Below are 19,591 nucleotides of genomic sequence, written 5' to 3'. Positions count from 1 at the left end.
CCTGTCCATGGAGGCTTTACCAGCCTTTGCTATAATTGTGTGTTCTGACCTTCTCCGGCCCTATTATATGAAATAAATAAATAAATAAATAAATAAATATTCCTTCCATTTTGACTTTAAGAACATACTGAAAATTATATCAGTTAAAATAAAAAAGGCATCATTTAAAGACTACAGTAATTAGAGAATGTTTCTTTCTTGCCAGTCGAAACAAGCTGCATGAAAAGAGTTGGAAAAGAACAAAAGAGGCAATACAAAAACAAAATGACAATAGGAAATCATTTATTTCCACTTTTCTCTTTGGTGAAATTCTAAGGGAAAGAGAACTGACTCCTTCTACGTGATTAATTTAGAAAACTGCTTGTGTTAGTGTTTGGCAGGTTTTGTAAGAGGCCACAAGAGTAGCATTTTATATGGAGACAGAAGGAGGGCTAGAAGGAACGAAGGTGAAAGAAAGAGAGTGAAGGATGGAATGATTTGTGTATACAGCTTACATAAAATCTTCCTGGACTTATTTCAGTAGTTGCCTTATATGACGAAGAAACATAGATCGAAGGTATTGTCCTGAAATAACAACAAAAAAGCTGCATACGTCTAGAAGGCAAAACTGAGGTAAAATCAGAATATCTTTTTATTTTTAATGAAATACCACCATTTTGATATATTTTTACTTGTTCCAGATTAGAAAAAAATTGCTAACTTGAAACATTCCTCCTACCATTCCATCTTCCAAAATATTTAGCCAAACTGAATGCTCCACTTTGATTAAGGCAAAGTGGATCCCTTTGCGTTATGCTTTACTCTCTCAGTGTATAACACCACAATCCCTTAAGAAAACTTCGAGCATTCAATGCCGTATTTTGAACTTTTTGGAACCCCTCAGCTCAATACCACCTCCTTCTGTGTTTTGATTTCGGCAGAAATTTTACATCAGAAAAATGCCCTGTATGCACCTTCAATGTATATGTGCATTTATGTAAGCATTTTTTTAACAGAAGATGAAGTCCTGGCTGTATCGATGTCAGTGGAGATCTACCACTGCTTTCAGTGATCTTATATACTCCAGGCTAGAGCTGTGCCAGCTGTTCTTAGACTTAACTGTGGCAAGTCTGCTTGCACTTTCGTGTCCCTGGATGCCACCTGCAGTTTCAGAGGTCAGGAACGGCAGTTTGGACTGCCAAGTCTGTTCATTCTCAATATCGCCCAGGGTCCTAGTCCCTGCAGGGATGTCAGCTTACGCTCAGGCTGGGATTGGCAGAGAATTGATAATTTTCTTTGGAGTGGTAAGCCTGCTCGTAGGACTGAAGGCAGCGAGCGGCAGAGTCCGCACCCTGCTGGCAGTGTGGACTCAGCGCCATCCACACCACCTGGCCTAGGAATGCGGGCTCTCTCTCTCTCTCACTAGTTTAAGTCTCAAATCTTAATTTACTCTTAAGTACAGAAGCTAGTGTAAGTCTTCTGCCTGAGAACTGTAGCTAGGCAAGTAAACCTCCGTTTTCTCCTCGGTGAGTCCAAAGACCTGCCTTGCATCTGTAACACTACCACATCACTTTTTTGAACATTTTTCACTGCTCTTAGTTTTACCTATCTTTTTTTTTTCCCCTATGCAGACTGTCAAGTCTTTGATGCAGATATTGCATCTGCACATGTCCTTCTAAAGTATGTAATATAAGGGAGGCTCTAGGGCCTACAGTGATATAAACAATAATTCTTTTAATTCATTGTGCAAATAGAAAAGAGCTTCTCCAAATGGCTATCAGAATGTTCCAGGACGAAGTCTATTATCAGTATTTATTTCAGTTAAGATTTGTAAATATTTTAATAGGCTTTGGTTTTATCTAGGCAACATTTAGCTATCAATTACTGTGGCTCATATGCAAAATATTGCGCAGCCAACAGAGGCAGCGAACAGACGCAGCAGTTTGCGCAGCAGTGTCTGGGCTCTGCCTGGGCCTTTTGTGGGCCTTGTTGGAAGTTGTGGAGACTTTCTGGGGACCCCCGAGGAACTAGACGGTGCTTGCTGCTAGCAGGAAGGGAGAGCTGGGCAAGGACTCCTGCAGGGGACCTTGACTTCACTTCTCCTGGGAAGTTCTAGCTAGGTGGGGCTGCTGCTAACGAGCTCTCTGGGCTGCCCTGGTCAGAGGGAGTTGGGGCTTTTGTTTCAGGTGGCTCCTGATTGGGTGGGTCAAGCACCCTTGTGAGTCACTGCTAGGCAGAGGCCTATATAAGAGCCAGGCCTAGAGCGCAGCTCCCAGAGCGCAGCCAACAGAGGCAGCGAACAGACGCAGCAGTTTGCGCAGCAGTGTCTGGGCTCTGCCTGGGCCTTTTGTGGGCCTTGTTGGAAGTTGTGGAGACTTTCTGGGGACCCCCGAGGAACTAGACGGTGCTTGCTGCTAGCAGGAAGGGAGAGCTGGGCAAGGACTCCTGCAGGGGACCTTGACTTAACTTCTCCTGGGAAGTTCTAGCTAGGTGGGGCTGCTGCTAACGAGCTCTCTGGGCTGCCCTGGTCAGAGGGAGTTGGGGCTTTTGTTTCAGGTGGCTCCTGATTGGGTGGGTCAAGCACCCTTGTGAGTCACTGCTAGGCAGAGGCCTATATAAGAGCCAGGCCTAGAGCGCAGCTCCCAGAGCGCAGCCAACAGAGGCAGCGAACAGACGCAGCAGTTTGCGCAGCAGTGTCTGGGCTCTGCCTGGGCCTTTTGTGGGCCTTGTTGGAAGTTGTGGAGACTTTCTGGGGACCCCCGAGGAACTAGACGGTGCTTGCTGCTAGCAGGAAGGGAGAGCTGGGCAAGGACTCCTGCAGGGGACCTTGACTTCACTTCTCCTGGGAAGTTCTAGCTAGGTGGGGCTGCTGCTAACGAGCTCTCTGGGCTGCCCTGGTCAGAGGGAGTTGGGGCTTTTGTTTCAGGTGGCTCCTGATTGGGTGGGTCAAGCACCCTTGTGAGTCACTGCTAGGCAGAGGCCTATATAAGAGCCAGGCCTAGAGCGCAGCTCCCAGAGCGCAGCCAACAGAGGCAGCGAACAGACGCAGCAGTTTGCGCAGCAGTGTCTGGGCTCTGCCTGGGCCTTTTGTGGGCCTTGTTGGAAGTTGTGGAGACTTTCTGGGGACCCCCGAGGAACTAGACGGTGCTTGCTGCTAGCAGGAAGGGAGAGCTGGGCAAGGACTCCTGCAGGGGACCTTGACTTAACTTCTCCTGGGAAGTTCTAGCTAGGTGGGGCTGCTGCTAACGAGCTCTCTGGGCTGCCCTGGTCAGAGGGAGTTGGGGCTTTTGTTTCAGGTGGCTCCTGATTGGGTGGGTCAAGCACCCTTGTGAGTCACTGCTAGGCAGAGGCCTATATAAGAGCCAGGCCTAGAGCGCAGCTCCCAGAGCGCAGCCAACAGAGGCAGCGAACAGACGCAGCAGTTTGCGCAGCAGTTCGCGCAGAAGGGCGCCAGAAGGCAAAGAAGGCATCTCTCCATTTTACACAGTGGTGTGTCCTTCCCCGGGCATGGTCATGACACGCCGCAGAGCACGTTCCCCAGTGGCTGCGGGAGGTGCTGCATTGGCTGTGTCTGAGGCCTCAACCCAGACAGACCCTCAGACAGCAGATGCAGCTCTGCAGGTGTCAGGCTGCAGGCAGTGCCTGGGGCCTCTCCGCGAGGCCTGGGCTGACAGTCAGCTCTCCTGTGTGAGGTGTGCTGTGGTTGACCAATTGCGTCACCAGATAAAGGAGTTACAGGAGGAGGTTAGTAGGCTGCGTAGCATCCGAGAGGATGAGCGGGAGATTGACAGGGTGTTCTCGGAGATTGTTCAGCTCCGGGAGTCCCCTGCCCCGACTGCAGCGGAGGTGTCAGAGGGCTCAGCACCGTGTGTAAAGGTGCATCATAACGCTGTTGAAGAGGGCTGGAAGCTGGTGACCTCTCGCAGAAGGAGAAAGGCTCTTGCTCCTCCTCAAGACTTACCCTTGAAGAACAAGTTTAGCGCCCTCCAAGCCGAGGAGGAGCTGGGCATGGCTCCAAGGGAGGCAACTGGCCTGGCAGACCCTGTGCCGTGCAGGAACCCCCGGAAGAAACGGCGAGTGATTGTTGTGGGTGACTCCCTGCTGCAGGGGACAGAGGCACCTATCTGCCGACCTGATCTCTTGTCCAGAGAGGTTTGCTGCCTGCCAGGGGCTCGAATAAGAGATGTCATGGAAAGACTGCCAAGGCTTGTCCATGCATCAGACTACTACCCTCTGCTGATCTTCCATGTGGGTGCTAATGACATGAAAGGCAAACTGGAAACCATCAAACGGGACTTCAGAGCTCTGGGAATGGTGGTGAAGGGTCTGGGAGCCCAGGTCGTTTTCTCCTCAATCTTGCCTGTGAGGGGAAAGGACAGGAGGAGGAGTAGACGAATTTTCCAAGTTAACAGCTGGCTGCGCCGCTGGTGTTGGCAACAGGGCTTTGGTTTCTATGACCATGGGACCCTGTTTGAAGATCAACAGCTGATGGGGAGAGACGGGATCCACCTTACCAAGCGGGGCACGCGCGTCTTTGCCAACAGATTGGCCAGCCTGGTAAGGAGGGCTTTAAACTAGGCAAGATGGGGGAAGGGGAGTGGTATAGTGGCAGGGGAGTCAGTAAAACACTGTTCAAGTCAGGATGCCTCCAGCGGGTGCATACAACCAGGGGAGACAGCATGCAACATGGCTATGGAGGATCCTCTTGCACCTCTTCTGGGAAGCCTGTGTGCTTGACTGGCTCTCTCAAATGCCTGTATACCAATGCACGCAGCATGGGGAATAAGCAGGAAGAGTTAGAGATCTGTGTGCGGTCGCAGGGCCATGATCTCATTGCAGTGACAGAGACATGGTGGGATAGTTCACATGACTGGGATGCTGTCATGGATGGCTATGTGCTTTTTAGGAAAGACAGGCCAGGAAGGCGAGGGGGTGGAGTTGCTCTTTATGTGAGGGAGCAACTAGAATGTATGGAGCTCTGCCTCGGGGTGGATGAAGAGCAAGTTGAGAGCCTATGGGTAAGGATTAAAGGGCAAGGTAACATGGGTGACACTGTTGTGGGGGTTTACTACAGGCCACCTGATCAGGAGGAAGTCGTCGATGAGGCCTTCTACAGACAGCTGGAAGAAGCCTCACGATCACAGGCCCTGGTTCTCATGGGAGACTTCAACCACCCTGACATCTGTTGGGAAGACAGCACAGCTAGGCACAAACAGTCAAAGAGGTTCCTGCAGAGCATTGATGATAATTTCTTGACCCAGGTGGTGGAGACGCCAACGAGGAGAGGTGCAATGCTAGACCTTGTACTAACGAACAAAGAAGGTCTAGTTGGAGATGTGAAGGTTGGGGGCAGCCTTGGCTGCAGTGACCATGAGATGGTGGAGTTCAGGATCCTGCGAGGAGGGAGCAGGGCAATGAGTAGGATTGCAACGCTGGACTTCAGGAGAGCTGACTTTGGCCTCTTCGGGGACCTACTTAGGGGAATCTCCTGGGGTAGGGCCCTAGAAGGAAGAGGGGTCCAAGAGAGCTGGTTAATATTCAAGCGTCACTTCCTCCAGGCTCAGGATCAGTGCATCCCTCTGAGGAAGAAGTTCAGCAAAGCGGGCAGGAGACCTGCATGGATGAGCAAGGAACTCCTGGCCAAACTCCAGCAGAAGAAGGAAGTGTACAGAATGTGGAAAAGGGGACAGGCCACTTGGGAGGAATACAGGGACGTTGTCAGAGCGTGCAGGGATGCGACAAGGAAGGCTAAGGCCCAGTTGGAATTAAATCTGGCAAGGGATGTCAAGGACAACAAGAAGGCCTTCTTCAAATACATCAATAGCAAAAGGAAGACTAGGGAAAACGTGGGCCCGCTGCTGAAAGGGGCGGGTGCCCTGGTGACAAAGGATACAGAGAAGGCAGAGTTATTGAATGCCTTCTTTGCTTCTGTCTTCACTGCTAAGGCCAGTCCTGAGGAATTCCAGACCTTGGAGACAAGAGAGGAAGGCTGGAGAAAGGAAGACTCTCCCTTGGTTGAGGAGGATCGGGTTAGAGATCTTTTGTCCAAACTTGACATCCACAAATCCATGGGCCCCGATGGGATGCACCCACGAGTGCTGAGGGAGCTGGCGGATGTTATCGCTAGGCCTCTCTCCATCATCTTTGAAAGGTCCTGGAGATCAGGAGAGGTGCCTGAGGACTGGAAGAAAGCCAATGTCACGCCAGTCTTCAAAAAGGGCAAGAAGGAGGAGCCAGGAAACTATAGGCCTGTCAGCCTCACCTCCATCCCGGGAAAGGTGATGGAACAGCTCATCCTGGAGGTCATCACTAAGCATCTGGAGGACAAGAAGGTGATCAGGAGTAGTCAGCATGGATTCACCAAAGGGAAATCATGCTTGACCAATCTGATAGCCTTCTATGACAGAATGACTGGCTGGGTAGATGAGGGCAGAGCAGTGGATGTTGTCTTTCTGGACTTCAGCAAGGCTTTTGACACTGTCTCCCATCACATCCTCCTAGGTAAGCTCAGGAAGTGTGGGCTAGATGAGTGGACGGTGAGGTGGCTTGAGAACTGGCTGGATGGCCGAGCTCAGAGGGTTGTGGTGAATGGCGCAGAGTCAAGTTGGAGGCCTGTGGCTAGTGGTGTCCCCCAGGGGTCAGTCCTGGGCCCAGTCTTGTTCAATATATTCATCAATGACCTGGAGGAAGGGACAGAGTGCACCCTCAGCAAGTTTGCTGATGATACTAAACTGGGGGGAGTGGCTGACACACCAGAAGACTGTGCTGCCATTCAGAGGGACCTGGACAGGCTGGAGAGGTGGGCGGAGAGGAACCTCATGAAGTTCAACAAAGGCAAGTGCAAGGTCCTGCACCTAGGCAGGAATAATCCCCTGCACCAGTACAGGCTGGGGACTGACCTGTTGGAAAGTAGCTCTGCCGAGAAGGACCTGGGAGTGCTGGTGGACAACAAGTTAAACATGAGCCAGCAGTGTGCCCTTGTGGCCAAGAAGGCCAATGGGATCCTAGGGTGCATTAGGCAGAGTGTTGCCAGCAGGTCGAGGGAGGTGATCCTGCCCCTCTATTCAGCCCTGGTGAGGCCTCACCTGGAGTACTGTGTCCAGTTCTGGGCTCCCCAGTACAAGAGAGACATGGCACTCCTGGAGAGAGTCCAGCGGAGGGCTACCAAGATGATTAGAGGGCTGGAGCATCTCTCCTATGAAGAAAGACTGCAAGAGCTGGGCCTGTTCAGCCTGGAGAAGAGAAGATTGAGAGGGGATCTCATCAACGTGTACAAGTATCTGAAGGGGGAGTGTCAAGAGGATGAGGCCAGCCTCTTCTCCGTGGTGCCCAGCAACAGGACAAGAGGCAATGGGCAGAAACTGAACCACAGGAAGTTCCATCTGAACCTGAGAAAAAACTTCTTCACTGTGAGGGCGACAGAGCACTGGAACAGGTTGCCCAGAGAGGTGGTGGAGTCTCCTTCGCTGGAGATATTCAAAACCCGTCTGGATGTGATCCTGGGCAATATGCTCTAGGTGACCCTGCTTGAGCAGGGAGGTTGGACTAGATGATCTCCAGAGGTCCCTTCCAACCTAAACGATTCTGTGATTCTGTGATTCTGTGATATTGTCCCCAATATGTATATGTGGCAGCATTAGGCCCACTTATGAAGAATGTAAGTAAAGTAGTTTGAAAAAAGGGTAAACGTGAGAAAGTGTTTCTTGGTAAAATAGTATATTTGTGTGGGTTTTTTTCTTTTTATTTTTCTGTGCTATACCACACATTTTTCATCCTCTTATGCAATTTATAAATAAGAATGTGACCTAATCATATTTTAGAAACACTGCTATTGGATGATGAGTAAATTAATTTGGCTAATAAAAATAATTCCTTCTCTAATTCCTTCTATTACTGCTTAGAGAAATGTGTTTAATAAGGTTGGTTTTCTTTTTGTTTTGTTACTTAAAAACATGTTTGTTTCGTTACAGAATTCTTACAGGGAACTGTTCTTAAAACAGTTAATTATAAATTGGAAACAACAATAAAACCTTACACTTTTCCAAGCTTTAATAATAATTCACTCCATTATAATATTAACACATTTTAAAATTTAATTATTGTATGAACAATTCCAAATATATTTTTACAATATTCTTAGATCGTACTCTCACCCAAAAGTTGTTTCATCACCATAGTACAGCTTGTATATTAGCCTGTCTAATTTATTCAGTCTTCATCAGAAAGAAAGATAAGTTTAGAAAGTGATGTAATTATATTTAGCTGTTAGAACAATATAAATTTCTTGTACTGATTTTATAACAATTGCATTTAATTTATTTCAACAGTAATTTGTATTAGAATTACTTAAAATAACATTTATTTTTCTGTTTGAAAATTCTATTTCAACTATTTTTGATATTATACCAGATTGGAATGATAAAAAATAAATTTCAGAAAGAAATGGGAATAGAAGGTTGAAACTTTTTTTTCAATAAAAACAAAATGTTTTGACAGATCAAAATGAAACATTGAATGAAAATGTTGATTTGAAACGAAATGTTTCATTTTGAAAAGCTGACTTGAGGCGTAAATTTTATGTCAAACTGGCATCATGAATTAAAATGACAGTCAAATTCTACTTTAATTCAAATACCAATTCAGAAGTAAATAATTAAGTATGAACTGAGATTTTGAAAGAAATATTTTATTCCGTTTCAAACTACTGCTTTAGAAAATCGGCATCAACACGGACAGTCCCTACGTACAAGTTTGGATATAATGAAAACTCATTTTTCACAGGAAAAGCATACAAGTAAACAAGCATTTTTCATCAGAGCATGTTATCTCCAGCCTGATTCTTTACAGATCCATCTTGAATGTGTCTCAACTAGGTTCTCTGGAGCAGAGATGCATTTTTGCCAGAGTTCTAATGGTAATAATGCTCCAGAGAGCGAGCTCTGTTTCGCAAACAGCGACCTTGTTAAGCAGATTGTTCTTAGACTACTGCGAACAGGCTCAGACACCTTAACATCAGAAAAGGAAAGGAAAAAAAAAAAGAAAGCATCCGGTAAGCAATTAAAGCAAATAAATTTCTTTAGAAACTATTCTAAATTAAGATGTATGTAGCTTTTTTTTTCTCTTATTATTTCAGAACAGAATTTTCAATCTGTGTTTCTTCATCGTATAAGGCAACTACTGAAATAAGTCCAGAAAGATTTAAGTCAGAAATTATTCAAGTGCTGGAAGGAAAAAGAGAATGATCTCCACTCTAATGAAAATTTGCAGGTATACAAAAGAAGAAAAATTATTAGACGGGTCCAAGTGACTATAAATCAGATCAAAGTGCTCACACTGAGGAAGGAATATTTCTGCTGTATTTTAGGTATCATTATCCAATGGTAGAACTGCGGAAGTTCAGGAAACACTATTGCATGTGAAACATATAATTAAATATAAAGACTTAGATTCATAAAAGGACTGTTCCTATTTTGGTGAGTTTGTGTCATAATGGATTAGGAAATAATGTAAAAAGTTTGGGAGCCACTGAGCGCTGCACACGTAGGGGCTTTCGTTTGTTCCATTCCTTTTAATGTGTGAGAATTGTTTCTTGTGGAAATGCTCAGACAGCCATACTGCTGCTTTTTAAGAAGTTGCACATATCACCAGAGAAATTTGTACTTTCCTAAATCTCTTCCTGACTGAAAATCATTCTTAATTACAGATCTGTTGTGTATGGAATATAAGCACCCAAGCTCAGCAAAAAAAAACAAACCAAAACAAAACAAAAAACCACCCTCTGTGCCACATTACAGACAGTACTTAATCAATCTTTTCTTTACCTAACTACTATGATGTTATGATAATTAGGAAATCTATCTCCAATAGGATGGCTATCTAGTACAATGAAGAGGCAGATGTGATCGATAAGGCTAGTATATTTGTCTATAGCACACATGGCCACTTTTCTAATACGCATTGCTCTATTTGTGTATTATCCAATTCTGTCTGTAAGACTGTTAAGCACAAATAATGAGGATATTTCTTTGCCTGAGAGGTAAATGGTTTCAGAAAGTTCCTTCTTCATATGAACTTAAAACTGTGCTGCTTTCAGATAAAATTATGGGGGAAAATGCAGGTGGAAAGGCTCGCCCATCGCTAGCAGTTTTACCAAATGAGCCAGGTGTGTGATTTTGGAGATGAATGCCTAAAAGGAGGTACAAGGCAGACAACTTAACTTCTTTTATTGATAGTGGAGCAATTAATAACTAAAACAAGTACATTTTCCCCCAGGCGCCCAATAGTAGTAGTGATAGAAACAAAATAAGAGTCTTTGAACTTTAGGGGCCTGCCTGGATATCATCACAGAACTTGTAGCTTTTAAATTGATTTTTAAAGATGCTTCTCCTTTTTTTTTTCCCAGGGCCGTATTCTGATCTTGATCACCAATGGGTAAGTGAAGAACGTGTTTCTTTTTTTTTTCCCTTTCTTCTTTGCTTTTATTTTTATTTTTATTGACAGATAAGGATTTTCCATCAAAGCATGCCTATCCTGTAGTGTAATGAAGCAACACAGGCAGATATACATGAGATAGCTTTAAGCTAGATAATTCAGACACTAACGATAATACAGTCACAACAACGTAGAGATGCTTGGCCTAAACACATTTGTCTTCACTAGATTTCCAGGCTGCATTTTTACAGCCTACACTGAACCCTGGGCACTTACGGGTTACTTTTTGAAAGTAATTGTTTGGCAACTACTCTGACTATGTCTATGTGATCTTCTGTTGTGACTTAGCTGAACTGCTGTTAAAGACGAAGGTTTTCAGTGCACTAAATTCGGCCTCTACTTATTTGCAAGATCGCTCGATTCTGAAACGTGAGAGGATTAGAGAAGGAATAACACATCATGAAATGGAGGAACCCATTAATTGCCCTATAATGATAAGTTGCCAAGAAGGAGATGCATCTAGGGGATCTCTCTTGTATATATTGGAAAGAAAGAATGAGAGTAAGAGAGGAAAATAAAGAAAAAGAATAATATAATGTGTTACTACAAAGAGGTACAAGCAACTTTTAAAATATTATTGGAGTGACTACTTTTAAATACTATAATATTAAAATTGATTGAGGTTGTGAAACAAGTGTATTACTTAGTCCTCTGTGCATTAAAATTAATTTTTCATCTTCTTATCTGAGCAGCTTCCCTATTGGCTTTTGCTGAGCATTCTTAATATTTCATATGCTTAAGGGAAAAAAAAAGCTGCACTTTGACATCCTGGCTTTCCTGAGAATGTTTAACTTTATTTTTTCCTCTCTCAGGCAAAGAAATTTCAAATCATGCATGAAGAAGGAGAAAGAAAAAAAATATATATGTAGTCCTGCTGCACTGTTCCGGGTTTTAGTTCCCATATGATTGTGTATGCAAGTGTTAAGAGCTCTGTTCTTCTCTACATTATTATTTTTCTCTTCTTTGTTTCCCACTATCTCACTCATGTGGCTTGCATCATGCAGTAGCCCCAGCAATGTTGAGAACATCAATAATTTGATAGTAACTGAACAATAATAAACGATGAAGCAACTTCATCTGAGCTGGAAGATCTGGCCTTAACCTTTCTCTATTTACAGCTCTGGAAGGCTTGTATTCAGGAGAATTTAAATCAGCAGAGACATGCCAGTCCTCATGTACTGCAGCACTGTCATAAACATAGCAAAACTGCTGCTATTAGGAGATAAGTTCTTATTTTGTACCCCCGCTAACAAAAGGTTTTAGTATATCATCATTGGTGCTAAAAGCTGCATAGGCAAATGGCCCTGGATAAGGCAAACAAGTGCTTAAATCACTGCAGCTTGGTCTTTGCCAGGAAATTAAATATGTAAAACCTTCAATATTATGGTCCGTATATTCACATGCTGAGGCTGTATCATTTGATACAGCAGGGTTTTATGCCCTAAGGGCCACTCTAGGCATTGCAGTTCTTCCAGGAGAGCTACAATGTTGTACCTTTCAGCGTAAAGTTATATGCAGATCTGTGTTTTCTCCTGAAATTGTACAGGTCCCAGGGCCCTGATCCTTGCCTTTGAATTGAAACAGGTAAACCCTCACACGGATGCAGTTAACCAGACCTTGACTCGGAGGCATGTGCGCATGCTCTTTCTTGTAAGTGTTGCAGGTCTGTACTTGAATATTTTGGCATCCCTTAAGAAAATTTTGCAGTAAGACTGCATGCACCCTTCCCAGAAAAATGAGAGAAACTGAAGGCTCACCTTGTCCATGGCTACTTTACTTTCACCTGCTGTAGTTCCCCTTTATAAGCACTCAGCACTCTGTGTGCGAAACTCTGAGTGGCTGGGAGGTGTGGTAGGATGCGGTAAGGTTAGGAGAATTGACTCAATATTAACAAATCAAAGTTTGCATGAATAAAGACTTTGGTTTTTCTCATCTAATTTTAAGTGCATAACTGAGTCATCTACATAGGGAGAATGGACATCCTAAGCTCCTCCTGTAAGTGATGGAGAGAGAACAGCTTCCCCATATCTTTGGAGCCACAGGCCACTGCCTGAAGGGGGTGAAACCAGCTGGGCTGACTAAAGTGTATCATTTTCACAACTGTTAACAAACTCACAAGTGAGCATCCAGCAAAGTTATGAACCTCTGCCACTCCTTGCTTGGTTTCACCTCGGGCTCTTGGTGTGTGCTCTGGGTTTGTCGGTGTCTAGGGTTTCTGCTCAGCCTTTTCCCTTTCATATCATGAAAGAAATGGAGTCTTGTATATTCTGGGGTCACTGCATTCCTCCTACCTTTTCTCTTTTTTTCTAGAAGCAGCACAATCAGGAATCCCTTAGGTGCTACCCCTTTGGCCTTGAGGTCTGCGGTGAAATTCTTTTGTACTCTCACTACACTGCAAGATTTATGCTGTCTCCTTGCCCCGTCTCCCCAGATCAAAATGTAATTGTGCCCCAAACTGTTGCATGAGGTGACATACAACTGAGCTCTCGACCACCCTGTCATTTTTAACTTCTTGGCCAACAAGCAACAGCAGAGATCTCCTTTTCCTACGGGGTATCAGTTCACCTGAAGTAACAGGTGTCAGTAGTTGGAGACATATACACAACATTTACAGGAACTTAGGGTTTACTGAAGGGATGCAGACTCCTCTGGTCCCCCTTCGGGCATATGCAGAAGATACATGGACATTTTTTTTTGAGAAATCCAAGCTTCCATCCTAGTTGTCACCCTGCATTTCCCAGGCTTCATCTAGACAGAACTTCTTCAGGAAGAGGATAGGTCTGCTTACAAAAGACTGTGCAACTTTTGACCTTTCCTAATTCAGGTGATCAGGGAAAGGTCAGGTGCAACAGTAGGTTACATAAGGCTAGTATTTAGACATCAAGCATTGAGTTAAGACGGCCACCTGGTTTCAGAGGGGAAAAGAATTTGCAATGGTTTTCGTATCAGGAACCGCCTTTAAAATATGAAATATTTAATTCATATCTCTATTGTATCTGACCTAACCGTGCCAACGCACAATGCGCCCCCTCAAAATTTTCGTGTGTCCATTTTGCCATTATTGACTATCCAGGCTTAGATTAGTTGTGAATCCTACTTTATCTTGCAGCAGTCTGTCCAGAAATCTCACTAGAAAGGGCAACACTCCTAACCTTGGCCTGTCTCCTAGGCATGGGTCCTTAAGATTGAATGCTACCTGAGTTTGCTTTTGAGAACAGGACTTGATACATAGGAGAGGGCTATCATTGCAACATAGGACAAAGCTGGGCATATTTTGTGAAAACTGATCAAATATTGTAAAATCTATTGAAATTACATTGCACCTGGGATCTCTAAATCTAACCTCATGGGCCCAAATGACTCACAAAAATGAAACAGATCCGCTTTTTTTAGCCTAAACCAGCAACAGATTCCTCCAGTTCTATATATGGTCTAAGCACATATGAAAAGGAGGAATGGTTTAATTTCTTTCCTAAAATGTGTCTCAGACTCTAGTTCAAGTGCAGTATTTCTACATAATTAGAGTCTTTTGACTTGCCCAGCTAAGTTACCAAACTAGTTTCCTTATGATCCCTTTATAACAATGGAAAAATATCAGTTCAGAGAGATAGAGATCCAGAAAGCACCTAGACTGGCTCTAAACTGTTCTCCAGAGGAGTCTGCCTCTCACCATTGACCACAGAATAGATTAGGGAGATGAGCCCCATCTATGGATAACAGATAAAAATTCAAGGCTGGTGGAAAATTCAAGTATTTTTTTTTCTTTACCCTAGTACTCTAAGCTTTGTGAATTCAGTAGTTTGCCTCACTCCAGCTTCTCTTGGCATTTTTTTCTTCCTTTTCTTTCAGTGGCTCTTAAACTACACCATTTGGCTCACTCTCCTTTTCAAGAGCTGTTTCTGAAAGCATTTATGCTCTTTGGGTCTCCTGGTACTCCTTGTTCCTGGCCTAGTTCCTCTGGTAAGGCAAGTAAATAGAGGGCATAGAGTAACCCCCTTCTCCCTTTCACGTGTTTGTCTGTACCATACAAAGTAAGATCTCACTCATAATGCACAAAAGACTGTTGGATTCCCTAGAACTAAAAAAAAAAAACAGTGGAATTATGTATGTGATTAAGATGGTTTCCATTTAATCCTCATAAAATCCTGAAATTACAGCAATAATTATAGAAGGGATAGAAGCCTCAGTGTGCACATCAACCAAAACAAATGGATATCAACCACATGCCTCCAACTATGGAAACTTGATGGGTAAAGTCGTTTTTCCCCCGAGTCTTCCTGGGCTACATTGATTGTATCACTTTCAATATCTCTTCTGTGGTTACAAGCGACCCAAGAGATTTCTCTCTCTAAGTTGCTTAGCTTTGTCAATTCCAATTTATCTAGATATTCTTTTACCTTTTTCCTAGATAACAAAGGTTTGTGATCGATAGTAAGCCTCATAAAAGCCCTAGAAGGTATTGCTAACCCTTCTTCCTTGTGTTACCAATTCTCCCTTTGGGTCTGTGGAGCAACATTATCAAACAACTTGACTGGTTGGCAGGTGCCATCTATATCAACCATTAACTTGGCTTTCTCATTTTCCTCCTAGCAGTGGCTTTTTTAATGTAGGTTTCTTTCCCCTTTTTTTTTCTTCTCCTTTTCTCTTTGGAAAAATTAAAAACTCTCTTTTGGTATTCGAAGAGCAGGCCTGTGCAATTTGAACCCTTGGAGAATACCTTTGTTTTCATTCCCACAGAAATTCATCTATGGTCCCTGCCTGTTGCACCCATTCAGTTTTAAAAACTTCTTCTTTTTTTTTTTCCTTTCAGGCTGAAATGCTAGAAAACTTATGGAGAACCAGCAGAAAAATTATCCCCTTGAATTCTGTTTGGGTTAGAAATTGTTATGGCTAGCAAACTTTTTCATGAGCCACATTTATGTTCAGTGCTTCCCATTGCATTCAGTCATTCAAAAAGTTTAAATTTTGGATCTGCTACAATAAGAATAATAAGAAAAGCAAAAAGAGGAACTCCTTGTGGTATCCACTAGGATTCATGCACACTAATGTATTTGAGCAGTTCAAACAGTATTCCGCACAATTTGGTGCTCTAGACATACGCATGTTAAGTGAAGTTCACATTTCTTAAGTGTGTGATCTTGGGCTGCTTTTTTAGCATTAGAGAATGGGTTACGTTACCATTACAACAGCATGACAGAAAATCCGCTTTCTACCGGTTGTGGCCTAAACAAGCAGCTAAAATCGTATGTTTGGAACAAATATTTTAGACATTTCCCTCCTCACAAGAGAAAAAAATGAAGGTATTTCAGATCAAAATACATTATAAAAATATTGAGTTTTAATTCAAATTTTCTTAATTTGACTTCCTCTCAAAAATGAACTAAATCAAAAGAGAATAACAAGTTTGTTTTGAAATGAATGGAAATGGAACAAATATTACCCCTTTATCTTCACCCAGAAATAACTTGGAGTTTTAACTTCACACCTACTTCATATGCATATGCACATTATGCTCCCACTCCTGTCCTCATTTCACATAAGGCAATCATTTATGTCACATTTTCTTGGCTTTTATTATTACTGCAGAGATATAATTGTGGGGATGGGGGAAAAGTGGGGAAGAGAAGGGGCTACCACCCACTGTGGTTCGGAGATCCAGTCTGTTTGTTGAATCCCTCCTTTGGGAGATGTATCATACTCCCTCAGAGACAGAAGGCATGGCAACAAAGGAAATGTTAGTGAGAGGGAGCTGCTATCTGGCACTGCTGGTAAGATTATTTAGTTTTCTTACATTTAAAATGGAAAGTGTAAACCGTTTTCTTTTGGCCAGCCTTAACCACTGATCAATACCGACAGCTTCTTATAAACAATGCAGTCGTCGAAGAAATGCAATCTTCCTTTTCTCAGAGCAGTTACATTTTAGGAAGAAAAAGGAAAAAGAGTGTGAGTGTGAGCATGTGTGTGTAAGACAAAGAGAAAGAAAGAGGGAGATTCATTGAGTTCCGCTTCATCCAAGGATTCAGGCTACATCAACTTTCCACCATAAAACAAAGGCTAGTAAGAAGTTTGTTCTTTCTTCAGTCATTGGCAACCATCACAATTATTCGAGGTCCTCTTTTTTCCTGCCTCTCTTCCTGTGACCTGTGGGTCTGATCTTGCAAGATGTTGGCTGTCCTCCAGCCCCAGTGGCTGCAGTCAGAACTAACGGTCCTTAAATCTCCAGTGAAGTACTTAGCACTTTGCACGCTTGGCTCTTGTTTACCAGTTTCTGCTTTAGCAAATACTCTGGGAACGGGCCCTGAGAAGTGACAAGCAATGACACCTTCATTAGCAAGATGTGAGTAGGCTGAAAGCCATCAGTGATAACTTGCAGGCAGGCACATGTACATACATTTTTCATGGCTTTAAAATATATTTTCATTCTACATAAACTGAGACCTTTTGAATTTTTCTTTTAATGGAAATCTGTGGAAAAAGAGATGGACAAGCATTTTATGCAAGAAGAAGCTCCCAATAAGTTCAGCCCCTGAATTGCTTAGGTTAGCTCTACATTAGTAAAATGCACAAGGTGAGGGCAGAAGTTTGAGTGCTGGTCCATTACTGTCTATTCAGGTCAGTTGGTAGCATGTTCCCTACAGTTTGGCCTATGGCACCTCCATACAGCACCCAGGAATGTGTCAGGGAGAGTATGAGTCAGCAAGTGGTCCTAATAGCATGGACGAAACTTAGAGCCACTTGAATCACTGTTTATTGTATGCAGCTCTTAGTCACATAGCTATCCTGGAACTGTATTTTCCTCATCGCTTTTTCCTGACTCTAGACCCGACAAACCTTTCAGCCAAAATTCCCAAATGCCTTCAGTGAATATTCCCAGCAGTCTGCAGCTATCAGTTCTTTGGTTATCCAGAAAGAAATAGGTGTATACCGCATATGGAGTAATTTACATGCTTTCAGGAGCTCTGTAGCCATTCCTACGATTTCCATATATCTGGAAAGAATGGACAAAAGGTCAAAACTCTGGGATGTTGCCAGGCCGATATTCTTGAACAGAAAAAGGACAGATCCAAGGAAACCTTAATGTCTGAGACATCTCTAAGTAAAACATCTGATAAATGACTAAGAAAAAAAGCTTTTGCAGCCTTCAAAAAAAAAACAAAAAAAAAAACAGGTACTGTGGTAAAAACAGTTGTTTAGGAAGTCTTGCATTGAATTCCGAGTATGCTGATGTTCACGTGACTTTGTTGCTGATGTTTCAGCTGGGATGACTCATTGGTCGTTTGGCACAAATGTAATTACACACCTTATAGAAGAATTAAGAATTAGGAACCCATTTTCAAGTTCTACATTGATTCTCATTTTGTTAATTATACTATTAACTAAGGTTAAAATCATAAAACAAATGAGTGTCACTTTTTGCTTCAGGAGTTGAAAGTGGAGCATAGGAATCTGATATCTAGAGATGATTATTTCTTTCCCCTAACTATATTAGAAGCCAGAGGGCAAGTATTTTGAGATTTTAGGTAGTTCTGTTATCTGCCAAAAGTCAGATGGAAGGAATTTTTATTCAGCTCTGACTAAAGTATGCTAGGAAAAGAACATCTAATGCCTTGCAGGGTCACTCTCATAAGTCATGAGAAGGAAAAAGGAGCCAAGGAAGTTGGGTGACTTCACTCCAAGCCACTTTCACTGCTCCACAGTGGGAAGAGAAGCTGTCTTTGTATGCCACTGAATAGTTGTTGGCTATTTTCTTTGCCAATAAAGACATAAATAAAATAGAGATATCCAAGATAGGTGTTTGGGTTCTGCTATTAGTGGGAAAGTTCAATAACTCATAAACTGTCCAATCAAATGTGAATTTGCCACAGGGATCACTAACTGGCTACAGCTTTCAGTCAGCAAAAACCTGGTAGACGGATACTGACAAACTCTGCATATGAAATGAGCGTGCAGTTTTGGTTTTGTTAGATTTTTCCCCTCAAATTTCACTTAAGACCCAAATCTGATGTATTTTCTTCCCCCTCAAAAGGAATAAGATAATCAGGGCAGATATGTTAGTTATTAATAGTAAGGGGGGCCCTATTCTCAGAAGCTAAAACCAGTACTGCATCTTCACGCACAGAACTGTGCATATACGTCAGGGGGGCTGGTAGCCTGAACATTCATGCGTTATGCTAGTGTTATTAGTCCCCCATAGAAAGTGGGGATTCAAACTGGAATCACCTGCTTTTTGCTGAATAAAATTACATTGATTCTGATCTAGATGCTCCTAATTGTCCTTTGAATTAAATCAGCTTCAGCAGTTGTGTTTAGAGAAGCAGCTCTGCATCCAGCTTCAAAAATGAAAGTATCAAGGGAAAGCCCATCTTGAGACTCCTATCAGGGTTTAGGCAGGATAGGGACATCACTAAACATCACAAAGTCTTAAGCCCAGTTTGACAAATAAAATTACCTTAGGCCATGAGATCCAAACCAGACGAGACAGCTCTTGAGCACAGTTTTTTAGGATCCCAGCAAAAGCTAAAAACTACTAGGTGCCTAAGCTTCACCCTGAAGCTAGTTCTTAGTGATAGTACATATTAGATATGTAGGGGCAGTGAGTAGCAAAGAGTTGGGAATGGGGATGGGGATGGTAACACAGCATGAGATTGTGATTTACAGGAAAACAAATGATTTTTTTCCCTCTGATTAGAGAGTGTCTATATGCCATTTGCAATTTGATCTTAATTTATTGTGATAGCTGGAAGTGGAGATAACAGAAAAACATTTTGGCTTCTTCACTAACTAATGAAAAATACAATTCAGTATAAAGCCAGGTCATTTTGTTTTTGGATAATTCAGGACTCCCCTCTCCTCCCCTCCCCTCCCCTCCCCTCTCCTCTCTGTGTGCTGAGAAGTCGGTAAAGAGTGCTGATTTCTGCTGCAGCTGTTCTCACGAAGTTCTATGGCAGCAATCCCAAATTTGTTACACCAGTTCTAAAATTTAAAGATTGCATCTGGAAAAGCATGCAGAAGGAACTTATCTAGGGCACCATCCTCTTAAAAGTTAACTTTATTGTGTCCAATGAATGAAATACTGAACAGCAGGTATATTATTTTTAAAAGGGATATAAAACAATAGTGC

At 43.0% G+C, this 19,591-nt stretch overlaps 1 protein-coding gene across 1 annotated transcript; it reads left to right on the top strand.

Moving 5' to 3' along the window:
• The first annotated feature begins 3,291 nt into the window (after window positions 1-3,291).
• Window positions 3,292-5,441, top strand: LOC138064301 (uncharacterized). The gene is made up of 2 exons (XM_068926129.1): window positions 3,292-4,536; window positions 5,054-5,441. Exons 1-2 carry the CDS (start codon window positions 3,487-3,489, stop codon window positions 5,060-5,062), a joined length of 1,059 nt encoding a protein of 352 aa, XP_068782230.1. The 5' UTR covers window positions 3,292-3,486; the 3' UTR covers window positions 5,063-5,441.
• The last annotated feature ends 14,150 nt before the right edge of the window (window positions 5,442-19,591 follow it).

The sequence above is a fragment of the Struthio camelus genome, chromosome W (genome assembly GCF_040807025.1).
Source record: "Struthio camelus isolate bStrCam1 chromosome W, bStrCam1.hap1, whole genome shotgun sequence".
NCBI lineage: Eukaryota > Metazoa > Chordata > Aves > Struthioniformes > Struthionidae > Struthio > Struthio camelus.
The sequence above is the reverse complement of the archived record's forward strand: the minus strand, read 5'-3'. Positions and strand labels throughout refer to the sequence as shown.

Coding starts and splice junctions, on each gene's coding strand:
- LOC138064301 (XM_068926129.1), top strand. CDS start 3,487: ATGGTCATGACACGCCGCAGAGCACGTTCCCCAGTGGCTGCGGGAGGT.